The sequence below is a fragment of the Vicugna pacos genome, chromosome 5, assembly GCF_048564905.1.
Source record: "Vicugna pacos chromosome 5, VicPac4, whole genome shotgun sequence".
Taxonomy (NCBI): Eukaryota; Metazoa; Chordata; class Mammalia; order Artiodactyla; family Camelidae; genus Vicugna; species Vicugna pacos.
The window spans coordinates 94,315,957-94,329,400 of NC_132991.1; the positions used below are offsets into that span (position 1 = coordinate 94,315,957).

General features: G+C 55.6%; 1 protein-coding gene across 2 annotated transcripts in view; it reads right to left on the bottom strand.

Moving 5' to 3' along the window:
• Window positions 1-864: 864 nt before the first annotated feature.
• The window catches only part of PER2 (period circadian regulator 2), a 39,963-nt gene continuing 27,383 nt past the window's right edge, over window positions 865-13,444 (bottom strand). For both annotated transcript variants that reach the window (XM_072961953.1, XM_072961952.1), the window contains exons 17-23: window positions 12,823-12,987; window positions 11,683-11,937; window positions 8,821-9,632; window positions 7,676-7,862; window positions 6,581-6,773; window positions 5,479-5,629; window positions 865-3,160 (exon numbers count right to left, since the gene is read on the bottom strand). In XM_072961953.1, the coding sequence (XP_072818054.1) occupies window positions 3,047-3,160; window positions 5,479-5,629; window positions 6,581-6,773; window positions 7,676-7,862; window positions 8,821-9,632; window positions 11,683-11,937; window positions 12,823-12,987 (1,877 nt within the window). In that variant the 3' untranslated portion in view covers window positions 865-3,046. The remainder of the gene's footprint in view (window positions 3,161-5,478; window positions 5,630-6,580; window positions 6,774-7,675; window positions 7,863-8,820; window positions 9,633-11,682; window positions 11,938-12,822; window positions 12,988-13,444) is intronic.

The following is a 13,444-nucleotide window of genomic DNA, read 5'->3' on the forward strand; positions in this document are numbered from 1 at the left end:
AGGGGAGGGGGTGACTTTGGGGATGTATGGTGAATAAAAATGCAGTTAAGAGCCCCCAAAGGCATTCAGAAGTTCAGCTATATATATGAAACAGCTATATCTGGCCATTTAGGGAGTTTGCAGAGGACTCCATGGTCACTGGGAGGACTTTGCCTTTTGTGTGCCCCACCGTCACCCCACCCCCAATCACTACTTGAATTTAGGTGGCCAGGCCAGGAGGCAGTCGAGCCCTCCCTCCTGCTCAGGGAACTTCTGGAGGACTGGGCACTGGGTCCAGGAGCCATTCATCTCCCTGCTCCGATACTCATGGTCCTGGTGTGAAAAGTGGTCCCCTGCATGGTTTCATCACTGAGGAAGGAGAGTGGGTGGGAGGAGGCTGTGCCATACTCCCTGTATCGCCTCAGACGGAGACACGAGGCTGTTCTGGCCCTGGATCCTTCAGATCTCTCTGCCTTCAGGCCCGTGACCAGCACACAGGCAGCCAGCCCAGGTGGGACAAACTGCCCTGGATGGGGCGGGAACGGAATGGAGTAGTGCCTGGAGTCACCGCAGAGTGGACAGGAGCGAGGGGGCGGAGCTGAGTGGCCTCACTCTCCATTGGTGAGTGACAGACTGTGGGAGGACTGGACTCCAGGATTAGATCTGCATCACAGAGAGCTCACTGGGCTGGGGGCTGCATGTCAGAGCACACACGCAGACAGGAAGGGGCCGGTGGGAAGCCGCTTGGGCAAAGGAAGAGGTGATGGGGGCCTTTGCGACAGAAGAGTCCTGAGCCCGGAATTTCTAGGGTTCTTAAAAAAATCTTTTGATAATCTTTGATCTCTATTCAGTTTTCTTCTGTGTTATAATAAAAATCCACACAAATAAAAATAAAAATATACTTGCTTTATTTACCAATTTTCTAAAAGGCATAAAAGTCATAAAAAGACACAAGCAGTCCAACCAACACATTGCACTGGGTGAAGAAGGGGGTTTGCGCGTGAACAAACCACTTGTCCGGCAAGGCTTCACACGTCCTTACACAGACTCTGAGAGCTTATTTACATATCTTTTTAGGAGTATATTAAAAAGAAGGCTCAGTTTAAAATCGAGAAAAAGTCTTTATAACACCCGTGTAAGCACACATACTAGAGAAAACGTAAGACTCGATGCGTGGCACCGTGTAAACAATTTCACAAAATGCTCCTACTGGCAACGTCTCAGCACACGTTGCAGCTACGCAGTTAACAACCAACGAGTAGACATGACTAGTAAGACGATGCTGATGGTAAACATTCAGAACATAGAGAAGGTTTTGGCAGTTTTCTTTAGGTAACGTAAATGCAACTTCGACTACCTACAGTCTAACCCCTTAATGCTCTGACTTTAGAGGCAGGAAGCAGTTTGTAGCATCTAATTGCCACACAGACACACAGACTACGTACACCTCGTCTTGAGTATCTGAAGGCGATGTTACTTTGTAAATTTAAAAAAAAATTAAACACTGTTTTTGTGCTTGAATTTATGAGAAGTAGGATTGATATTCAGGCATAAAATGGTTCTACTCTGAAAATCAACTGGATTGCAGCGAGACTTCACCTATTCCAGCAGCCGCTTCTCCACCAAAGAGCAAGGGAAAAGCTGCATGCTTTTAGCTTCTATAGACTCAGCCCAATTGTGAGCCAACCGTTCCATCGCTGGTACCTTCTCACACACTCCAGGGGCCAATGTAACATTTTCCCAAACAATCTTTGGCATATAGGATGCAATGTGAGGTTTTGCAAAAAGTTGGGCAGTCTGGTCTCACTCTTTTCCAAGTGTCCCATTCGCCTGAAGGTGCCAGTGACACTAGTGGACATCACTGCAGAGACCGGACAGCTGCCCCGATGCGGTCGGGCTCATGAAAAGGACCAGGGTCAGTGTCTCAGCCCAGGGTGCGGGGAGAGGGGTGAGCTTACAGCCCCCTGGAAAACACAGACTCAGCCACCAGCTCAGCGGCTGCTGACTGCCAGGAGAACGCACCGGGAGGTGCCAACTCAAGAAGAAACACGAGTGGGTCCCAAATGCAACGATCAAAGCCTGGTTTGCGGAGACAAGACACCATCAGAGGATGACGGCAACCTATTTTTATCTACATTTTGGCTGACCCGGTCTGAACAGGATACGAGAGTGATGTAGAAATATACCGAGGGGTCTGTATACTTCTGACGGTGCGTGTTTCTATGCTGCAGTTGGTCACACAGAACACCAGGCTTCTTTAGTCCAGAGCGAGCATTTCAACCTTGTTCACCTCAAACTTAAGATACATCAGGTTGAAATGTTTGCCACGTATGTGAAGCTGAAGCTGCTGGTTGGCCGAACTATGCTTCACACTATTTAATGCAAAAGACTTTGAAAGAAAACTGGGAGACCCCATGGTCTCCACTTGGCATGTTTTCAAAACGCCTAGTCTGACTAAATGATTTAGATAAAAAGCAGCCCCCTGGCGAAGACAGAATTTGATCTGATCCAAACACACCCTGGGGAAGTTCTGGAAGGCTGGTCCCTCAGCTCGGAGTCACCTGCAGCATCCGAGCTGTTAGGCACAGCCTGGTGCGATGCCTCCGGACAGCCCACGGGGAAGCCCACGGACACCAAGCACCGGACAGAGGCCCCCGGAGCCCGCTCAGCCCCTCCCTGACGCTTCCAGAGGGGGCCAGTCTTTCTCAAGTTAAACAACGATGAAAATCTCTTCCCTGTCCCGGAAAACTCCATCTTTATATTATAAATATATAAAAAATTTCTTCTCCAACCTTTCCTACCCTCCATAGTTTTAAGTCACCCCTTCAGAAAAGTAAGGGTTTTTTTTTTTTCTAAAGCAAAAAAAGCCATTGTAAGTGTATGTGTCCATTTGATTAGAAACCGGGGTGAAGACACTTCCTCTCTTCAGAGCACCATTCAGTGTGGACCGCTGGCTGTCGGGCTGGGGGTTTACATCTGCCCCCTGTTCCTGTGACTCGGGGCAGGGCCAGTTTCCTCTTCTTTGGTGTCTCCTGTCTCGCCGAGCCCCAACGCAGGGACACCCTCCTCATACGGTGCACACTTTGGTGTCTGCCGTCTCGCCGAGCCCCAGCGTGGGGACACCCTCCTCACACGGCACACAGATACTGCCCAGTCCCTGGTTTTCACAGTAAACACATTCCTTAAAAGAAAAAAAAAAGTAAATCAGTAACAAAAAATGAGATCTTTGGCACAAAAACGTAGCTCAATTTGAGTGGGGTGCAGATGTTCAGGTGTCGGCCGTGAGGCTCCTGGAGGAGGAAGAGGAGGGCCGCAGCTCCCCCCCCCGCTCTCCCTGGAGGGGTGCCCACTCCCAGCTTCTGGGGCCAGGCGAGGGGTCAGTGTCCACCAGATGCTCAGGTTCCCGTCCCTGCTCCTCCTCTTTCTGTCTGTGGGACCTGGAGTTGCTACCTACCCTCTCTAACTTCAGTTTTCTCATCTGTAAAATGGGTATCAACAATGTGCTATTCCATTCATTCATTCCTCAACTGCCCATTAAGCACCAGGCATGTTCCAGGCACGTTCCAAGTGCTGGGATGTAGCAGTGAGCGTGGAAGAAAACCCATGTCCCAGGGGAGGTGACATCCTAGTGGAGGGAGGGATGACAAGCTGAATGAGGAGTGGTCCACAGTGTATCAGAAGATGGAAAGTGCGAGGCTGACGTGGAACGAGGCGTGCGAAGACGTTCAGAAAAGGCCACAGAGAGAGTGACTGCAGTGGTTCTGAAGTACACCCACTGATTCTTTGATACTCCTTTCTCAAGGGTGGAGGCCTGGGCTTAGGGACTGGCCTCTAGCAAAGAGGATGCGATGGAGGTGACTCAGTGAATTCTGAGACTGTGACGTGACAGACACTGCAGCTCCCCTAGCTCTCTCTGGGGAAGCTGCCGTCACGTCACGAGGACACCCAAGCAGCCTATGGGGGGACGCACATGGCCAGGAACTGAGGTCTCGCGCCTGCGGCCAGTACCAGCCTGGCAGGCGTGCGAGGGCTCCTCCTTGGACGCGGATCCTCCAGCCTCAGTCCTGCCTTTCATGGCGGAAGCCCTGCCAGAATCTCTTCAACTTTGGGGGAGACCCTGAGCAGAACCACGTGGCTAAGATGTTTTTCAATTCCCAACCCAAAGAAACAGTGGGGGGCGATACGTATTCATCATCTTAAGCCACTAAGCTCTGGCGCTGTTTGCCAGGCAGCAGCAGGCAACCACCGCAGCAGTGTGTGCGAGAAGACTTGACGGAAGCCGGGGGAGCCGTGCGTCTGTCTGAGGGAAGAGGATGCCACGCAGAGGGAAGGGCAGGCGCAGAGGCCCTGGGCAGACGCCTGCCTGCTGGGTTCAGGGGCCAGCCAAGAGGCCAGCGCAGCTGGAGAGGAGAGAGTGAGGGGAGACGGGAGCTGTGGGGAAGGAGTGTCACATTTTTATGGCTTTGTAGCAATTTATTCTGAGTGAGACGGGGCATCACTGGGAGGGATCAGAGCTGAGGGCTGATGTGATCTGACTGTAGGGGACAAGGGTGACAGAGTGCAGCTGGGAGGCTACTGTGATAATCCAGGTGAGGCAGCATCATGGCTGGGACCAGGGTGGTGGTACTGGAGGGGATGGGAAGTGGCTGTCTATTCACCTTGAAGGTCAAACCAGTATGACTTGCCAGTGGACAGGCTAGGGTGAGAGGGGAGGGTCGTCCACACCGACGCCCATGTCTGTGTCCTGAGCAGGCTGGGCAGTGGAGTCACCCTGAGCGGTGGGAAGGGTGGCTGGGCAGGTTTCCTCTGAGGATAATCAGAACTGCAGATGAAGTTCAAGGGGGTGGAGGTCAGGGAGTCTAGGCACGCAGAAGCTATTTCCAGTCGGGAGGCAGGAGCAGACAGCGCGGAGGGAGGGCAGACAGGGAAGCAGGCTGCCAACCCTGGGCCTGGGGCGCTTCAACACTGGGCATGGAGAAGGGAGGGGGACCAGGAGCCGAGCAGACAACCCTTGACGGAGCAGCCTCCTGGGTCGTGGGGCTCAGAGGGAGCGGGAGAGAGGAGCTGGAGGCATCTCTGGAACCCCCGGAGGGACCGGAGACAGGAGGGGCAGCTGGGGGGGGGCGCACAGGCTGTGAAATGGGGGGGGCGGGGGGGCTTGCTGCTCCCGCCTTCTCTTAACGGTCTCCATGGGTGCTGAGGGTTTAAGACAGGAGAGATCTTTTTTTAAATTTTCAACTGGAAACAAAATTGAAAGAAAAAAGATTCAAATTCCAGCATATGGTTGAGGTTATTTAGGAGACCTTTGGGGAAACAATGCTGAAAAGCCACTGGAAGAAAGATCTTTAAAGGAGACCTAACGGTGTCAAGGTATCTTCTTCCACTTAAATGAACTTCTAATTTGAGCAGTTTTAAATTTAGAGAACAGCTGCAAAGGTAGTTCCCAGCATTCTCATCACAGCACCTTCAGCGTCAGAAAAACAAGTCCCATGAGCTCACCGCCACGTCGAGGGCCGCGGGGAGGCCGCCTGACCGCACCCATGGGTGGACGTCCTGCAGCTCCTGCCTCTGCCCCTCTGTGAACCGGGGCTGGAACCTCTGCAGCGCCTTCAGCCTCGCCCTGTCCTCCTGCAGAACCGCTTCGAAGTTTCTTCACAAAGTATTCAGAAAACACAGGGAAGTGTGAGAATGTCTCAAGGGCTTTTGATCTTAGAGACGACGCTCATTCTCTACCAGCACCTCCTGTATTAACCACGTAACGTTAGATGATTTTGTTTAATGTAAGTTTCCTTCTCACTTAGATAAATTACCCTATTTAAGCGAACTCAATCTCCTTAGTAAATAACCTGCAGTCTTTCTGTTAAAATGATAGACCAAGTTGCAATTTTAATTTTAGATTAGCTGTGGGAGCTGGGTATTTGTGGGCAGTTGGTTCTGGATCGGGTGGTTAATCTGGGAGACTCTCACTGGCGTGGTGGTCGGTGGAAAACCCTCCCTGACACCTGCCAACAGTGGTCTGACTCGCAGCTGCCCCAGGGAAGGAGGCCTGTCTGTTTGGAACCTTGGGGTCTCATTAGTCCTTCCTCCTCTCACTCCAACTCCCCCCACCAAGGGGTCACTCTGCAGGGGCAGGGACAACGATGGGTTCCAGGTTCCCTGGAGCAGTCAGAGCTGAGGCACAGACCCCGGGCCCCTACTGAGTAGCTGGTGGCCTTGGGCTGGTAACCCACCTCAACTGTTGGTTTCTGCATCTCTAAGACACACACAAACACAGACACACACCCTTTATCCCCCAGGGTTGCTGAAAAACCGAGCAAAAGAGAAGGCATTGGCACACGTGATTCATAAACGTCAAGTGTGACACCTGGGGGGTTGTCAGGAGCCCGCCCCCTCTCCAGGCCTGTAGCAGGTTACTCCGCAGGGCCCCGGGCCACCCCGTCCACACTGCAGGACTCTGCGAGGCCAGCGGAACCACTGAGAGGGGCCCTGCACACAACTTAATCTGAGGTATGACTCCCTGAGGGAGGCCCTCCGGCCCTGCTGCTTGGGGGTCCCGAGCCCTAGACCCTCGCGCGTCGCTAGGGAGAGGCCGAGCGGTTACCGGGAGGGCATCTGGTATGTCATCATGACGCTGTCGTCGGTGTCGGCCGTCAGGAGCCAGACGGGGTCCCGTAGGACGCACTTGGTGAAGCGCTGACTTCCTCCCAAGTCGGCCTTCACTTCCACTTTGTGGTTATTCTCTGAAGAGTCGATGCTTCCAAAGTATTTGCTGGTATGACTTGTGTCACTGCTGCCTTTAAAAACACAGAATGCGGCAGGTCAAAACCTTTCACGTAAGTTAACCCTTGCTCCGTGTGCTTGTGTAAAGGACTGGCAGTTTTTGGAGCTAGAGGTTTGTCTGGTAACAGTGCCCGTGTTGGTGGATTTTCCCTTCTCCTTCCAAGTCTTGAACTGCCTGGAGAATGTGAAAACAGGGTAGCTGCTAGCACCACGGGGCGGATCCTCTCCTGGGGGGGCCCCGAGGAGTCCAGCTGGGGCCGCACCTTCAGAAGTGTGGTCTTCTTTCCCAAGCTCACCATCTCCTGATGAAGCCAGACCACAGGCAGGTGGCTTTGTAAGTAGGAGGCAGCTGGCCCGCGAGAGGCCTGCTCACTTCTGGGGAGGAGGGGTCTCCCAGTTTGGGGAGAGTGGGTGCATTTCCCGCTACGGTGGTTCCAGGTCACATCTGAACAATCCTTGTTGGTGAAGCACGTAGTGCACACACTAGGTTCTCACAACAGGGAACTAACTCGGGAAGGTGCACCACCACCGCCTGGCACACCTGGCGAGCTCAAGGGACAGTCCAACCAGGGCCAGCTGGGCTGTGGGGCCTGCAGTCCAGTGACATCAAAAGTGACAGGTGAGAGAGGAAACCTGGACTGGCCAGGGCCTGCTGTCCACACAGGCCGAGCCCGGGCAGGAACAGCCCTGCCCGCCTGTCTGCACTGCTGGGGGCTCTGAGCAGCCGGTTGGGCTGCTGGATGCCTGGCGGGACCCAGTCTGCCCCTGATGCTGGACACCGAACACCTGTCAGCCTGAGGCTCTGGTGCAGCTGGTTCCCCAGGTGCGGAAAAGTCGCGGAGACCCAGGTACCTTATATGAGAATCTTCCAAACACATCTCCCAGGACGCAGGCGCTCCCAGTGCCATCAACATACCTGTCCCACTACCGGAAGCATCGCAGCCCAGCGAGCCAGAGCCCAGGGAGCAGGAGGTGGCGGAAGCCCCACTTCCGGACAGAGCTGAGCCGGTGGCCGAGCAGAGGTCCTCGTGCAGCAGGAGGTGCAGCAGGCCACTGGACGTGGACAGGGCGTCGCTGTTCTGGGCGTCCGCGGGCTCGTCGCCCTTCGGGAACAGGGAGGAGACACAGTCAGGTCTCATCACACAGAGTGAGGTGGGGGTGCGGGGGCAGAGAGGCTGGTCTGCACAGACCCCCAGGACACAGCAAGCGTGTCCGTCCTGGGGTCGCTGGCCCCTCCCTCATGTGCCAACAAAGAAGGCCCAATGCCCAGACCACTACGTGATTACTGGGGCTACAGCGAGAATCTCGGAGGTGGTGTGAACGCCATCTAATTAAATTTAACTCTGGGAGGGTCCCACTAAAGGTGGCACTTCTTGGATTCCTGGGGAAGACTCTTACGCATGCTCTTCCACCAAAGTGGACACAGAAGCGCCCCCCCCACTGTTTCCACGTCCTCTCCCAGGAGTACAGGCAGGGGCGCCTTGCAGCCCCCTCCCTGGAGCGCCTACTGGGTGGCACCGCCTCAGGTGATGCTCCCACGGGCCTGAGCTCCCAGAACACAGATGCATTTCAGTGGAAATCAAACTACAACTGCATTAACCAAGTAGGAGTACATGCCAGTGTCCCTTAAGAGCGGGAGGGTGGGAACCCACGGTGCTGGGCTCCCGTTCCCTCCTGGCCCCGCCCCTCCCCCCGTGAGGGCCTGCGCTGCCAGCTGCCAGCTTCCCTCCCAGGAGCCTTCCACCTGGCACGTAACCCCGCCTCCATCCTTGAAGTACGCAGTTCAACTTCCGAGGGGCTGTTCCACCCGCATTTACCCTCAGACAATCAGCTTCTCTTTCTTCCTTCAGATCCCAAGACAATGAAAACTCTGGCTAGTGTACTCCGACAGGGTCTTTTAACTGGGAAACATTCATTTCTAGCACGTGTTTATGTCAGAATCAAACGGTTTGTAGTAACCTCAGGGTGGGAACTACCCACATCTCAGATGAGGATGTGCGTGTGACCCGCCCGAGGCCGTGCTGCCGCGGCCCTAGAGAAAGAGCATCCAGGAGCCTTTACCATGGGCAGTGCCATCAGCGGCTGGTCCCAGGACGCGCCAGGCTTGCAGTCCGGCCCTGCACTCATTGTCCCTGGGGTCCCTGTGGTCCCTGCAGCCACAGTGCTGCCCTCGGGGGCCTCCTCCAGCTGCAGCAGGTTGAGCTGCAGGGGTGAACTTCCACGGGATTGGAAGAGGGGCGGGGAGGTCCTGCCCGTGGGCCCAGCGGCTGATGGCGGGGTGGCCATGCGGGACCCTGGTGGCCCACACTCTGCCCGAGGACAAGGGTACGGCTGTTTGAAGGGTGAGGTCCGCCCAGGGAAGTCAGGCTGTGAGGCAGGGGTCATCTCGGAGGGAAAGTTAGGCTGGCCGGGGAAGAAGGCCTGGGGCAGGTTCGGGCTCACCGGTGTCAAGGAGTAACTGGGTAACACCAAGGCCATGACGGGGGCCAAGGGGCCGGCGAGCGGCGGGGGCTGGACCACAAACTCATGCTGGGCGTCCATGGGCACCGTGAAGCCAGCGTGGGGAGCCACGGGCACTGCTGCAACGGTCCTGGGTGCCGGCACTATTCCCGGGGCGGGGAACACGGGCAGGGAGTAAGCTGGCACTGGGGCAGGGAAGGGCACCGTTGGGCAGCTGGACTGGGACGTGTCTGACGGCGACCAGGCTGTGGCGCTGAGGCCCACCAGTGGGGGCCGGTGCAGCTCGGGGCCCCCAGACCCGGTGCTCTCTGAGGAGTCTCGAGGCCTGACCCGTTTGGACTTCAGTTTTCTGTTCTTCCCGGTTTTTTTCCAAGAGGAATCTATTCCAGAGGTATTTCTTAGTCCAGGAGCAGCTAAAATAACGGGAAAACGACGAGAGTTGAGATATAAAAATTATGTGACTCCTCTTATGTCAATTTTCAGACTTGTCAAACCTCAGAAACTCCCAGTTCAACAGTCCCCTGCTCCCAATGCCAGCCTGGGGCGCGTCTGGCCACCATCCTGTCTTCCTGGATCCTCAGGAAGGTGAGAAAAATCAGGGAAAATGTTAGGTTTGCATAAAACTAGATTCAATCAATTTAAAGCACTGCCCTTCATTGCAAGATCACATTCCTTGTTTGCTTCTGGTATTAAAGTGTCCTTTCTTGTATGAAGTAATAGTGATAAGTGGTATTACAGAGGTTTTATTTATCCAAAGCAATAAGCAAGCTGGCGAGTCGGCACTGTTCCCCGATGATGGTTTGTGAAATTCGAAAGGCAGAACCACTATCTCATCTAAGCTCATTCATAGTTTTACGAGCTTTATTACTACCATTTCATAAAAAGAGATGGTTGCTGCATCACTGGCCAATAAGCCTTTGATTCCATCCCACTGAGTCACAGGGTTAAAGGAACACTCATCCTTGGACCAAGTTCCTCCTCTCCGATGGCAAGTGGGCTTTCTTCAGAAGGCTGGAGGGGCTCAGCAGGGACATAAGGGGCTTTGGGCATGTCCCCTCGCCCCCCATCCTGGGCATCAGCCAGCATTGGAGGTACTGTGCGCGGGAGGGTCATGCTGAGCCTGGGGTGGGATGGGCACTGGGACGGGTCCCAGGAACCTCAGTCTTTCCTCTGACGTCACACAGGGTGACTTGGAGCACTCGTGGCAGGTGTATGGGGACGTCCCCTGCCAGTTGTGCTACATTCAGGCAGAGGGGCCAGCCCAAGGCCAACTGCTAAGCGGGCGGAGATTTTGCAATTCAGCCTCTCTGTCTGGTGTTCTTCCTACAGGAAATCTGTGCCCTGGTGGGACTAGTGGCAAGGCACTGGGCTCCTGGGATACCACATCAGGGTCTGGGCAGGGCTGCTGTGGACAGCTGTGCAGTTTGTGCACTGCACAAACTGCTGGGCCAAGGGGGCAGGAGGGGGCTGGAATTCTGTACTAAGTCAGGGCTATGGTCGGGGTGGGGCACCTTTTTCTAATTGCCACAGAGGTTCCCTATGTACTGGCAGTAACCCTGAGTCTGGGGAGGAAGGAGGAAAGGAGAAGGGAAAAGATATGATCCTTAGGGAGAGTGTCAACCTCTTGCTTCCTAGACATCTGTTTCAGTGTGCTGCCCAGAGACCCAGGGGAGCCAAGTCCTCGTGCTGTGTCTGTCTCGGGCTCACTAGCTCTTAGCTCTGACCCCTGTGTCAGAGCCTGGGAGCCAGGGAAGAGGTGGTACCTCTGATCAGCTCAGCCTTGTCCATGGGGTCTGGGAAGGTGGCTGGTGGTCAGGAGCCAGGCTCCTGGACCAGAAAAGGGAGAAGGAAGCTAGTCTATCCCACTTAATCCCTTGCCCTTTGACCACCTAGTGGCTCTCAGCCTAAAGGGCAGCTTCCCGCACCCATGGGCTCTGTCTGGCTTTGGAGTCTGTAGCCCAGCCCTGAGGCCATCCCGGCAGGAGGGCACATGGTCTAGGGAGAAAGGCGCCATTCCCTCCTGTGGTGTCATCCGGGGCTCCCTCCTTCCTCAGGAGCCTCAAATGCTCTGGCGCCACTGGCTCATTCTCTGTGGGGACAATTAGCCCACCTGGTTCACTGAGGGTCCTGACTGGGTGGGCAGGTCAGGGGGGTCTGCTGCCCCTCGAAGTCACCCAGGCAAGAAATGTCCAACGTCGCAGCTGCGACTGCCCCTGCCCCGCATCCCACAGGGGGCTGGGCCGGACTGTCACCACTATTTACAACACTCCTCCCTTGGGAGCATGAGGCGGTGTCTTTGCACGTGTCCTGGCACAGAGGGCATCACCGGTGAAGTTCCCACAGCTCTCCTGCAAGCGTGTGTGCCCTAAACTGGGGGCCTCCGGCACTCGGAGAGGCCGGGGCTCAGTGGTGCTCAGAGTGAGTTTAAAACCATCCCTGCTCAGTTCAGGTACTGCCACTTACTTCTTTCACTCGACGGCCCCTTGCATCTTTCTTGTAAGTAATGATGGCAGCGAGACTGGAAAATATGGAGTTTCCTCATTTCTTTGAACTTCAGCAGGAAGCTCTGCTCCTCCTTCTGGGTGTGGGCGGCCAGCACCTCCTTGGTGAGGCCCAGCTTCCTGAAGGGCTCCTTGTCCTGGCCGAGGCTGCAGGGCACAGCGGGGCCCGCCCGGCAATCCAGAGACTCGGGCCCGCTCACAGCATCTTCAGCCGTCTCTGTAACAGAAGAGCAGACCTCTCATCGACTGAGAAACGCAGACTGCGCCCAGGACGAGAGATCCCCGCACGGTGCTCCCAGCATGAGGGTGAAACTCACGATGTATCTGTTCAGCTTTCGGAGAAAGTCAACAATAAAGGGCAGTGGCAGAAAGCCCCATCACATGGGGGCCTGGGGGTCAGTGTTCTGAGCAGGGGAACTTTGGGGCACCTCGGGGTTTCAGCCTCTGACATTAAAGAGACTGTGGGCTGTCCTGCTTCTGGAGCACAACAGGTGCCCAGCCCACGGTTCCAGACAGCGCGGTCAGTGGAGCCGCGGGTGCAGACAGGAGGGGTTGGCGGGGCCCGCAGACCGTCCTGAAAGAGGGGTTTGGACCCTGACTCTCTGACCCGGGCCTTTCCCCTCGTCATCTCCCTCCTCCCAGCAGGGAACACGTTCAGGATCGTTCTCCTCCTGGGTGTCTGAAGACCCACTCAGCCCGACGCCCTTGGTCAAACGGCAGAGGGCAAGGCAGGCAGGGAAAGGCTCGCAGCCCCATCTGTGGAAACGGGAGGAGGGGGCCCTTGTGCTCTGGTTCTCTTGGCACCAACAAAGGGGAGTCCTGAGACCCTTGCTCAGTTCCAGGAGGCCCCCTCCGTATTGACACCTGAGCAGACACCTGTCACAGGTGAAGCCAGAGAGCAGCGGGGATCAGGACAGGTGTGGGCGCCCCCACTCTGCATTTCCTGGGCCTGGATCCCCTGGACCCCTCTGACTGGACCATGGTAGGTTCTTCTGCACTTGGATAAACTTAAAACAAAACCCGCAGACGGCAGTCCAAACTTCTCAGTTCTACGGCTACAATCAGCTTGCTCTCAGCATCTTCCAAGAAGCAACAAGCGCACCTAGCTCGGGCTGGGGCTTCTTGTCGCCCACGTGGACGATCGTGCTGCTGTAGCTGCACTGGCTGGTGAGGGACACCACGCTCTCCGCCTTGCCGGGCAGTGTCAGCGAGGTCAAGTGCGCGCTGACGTCCGTGTGGCTGTTCACCTTGGAGGGCGACGCCGTCTCTTTATAAGAGAAAATGGAAGCAAACACAAAAAGGTGATAAAAAAGAGCTGTTTGGTTAAGAAGTGCAGATGCCTAGGTTCGCTCCAGGACCCGAGGGACTGCATTGTCTGGGCACATCCTGGCAGGTGACGTTGTGTCCTCTGGTGTGTATTCACAGGCGGGAACAGTGGAGAAGAGGAAATTCTGAAATGGGAACAACACACTCTCCCAACCTGAGGCCCCTGGGAAGAGGCAGGCGCCCTGGGTCAGGGCCTCTGCCTCAGGCTGGAGCCCAGAACCCTTCTGTAGGCTCATGGGGAGGCGCCCGGGGTGGGGGGGCAGAAGCCCACACGTTGAGTGTAGGCATGGCCCCTGGCGGGACGCAGATTCCACCACAGAGACTGTCCAATTGTCTGTGCTTCCGTCACCCATGGGAGACCCTATTTCTGATCCTGGGGGTGACCACTAGGAACACAC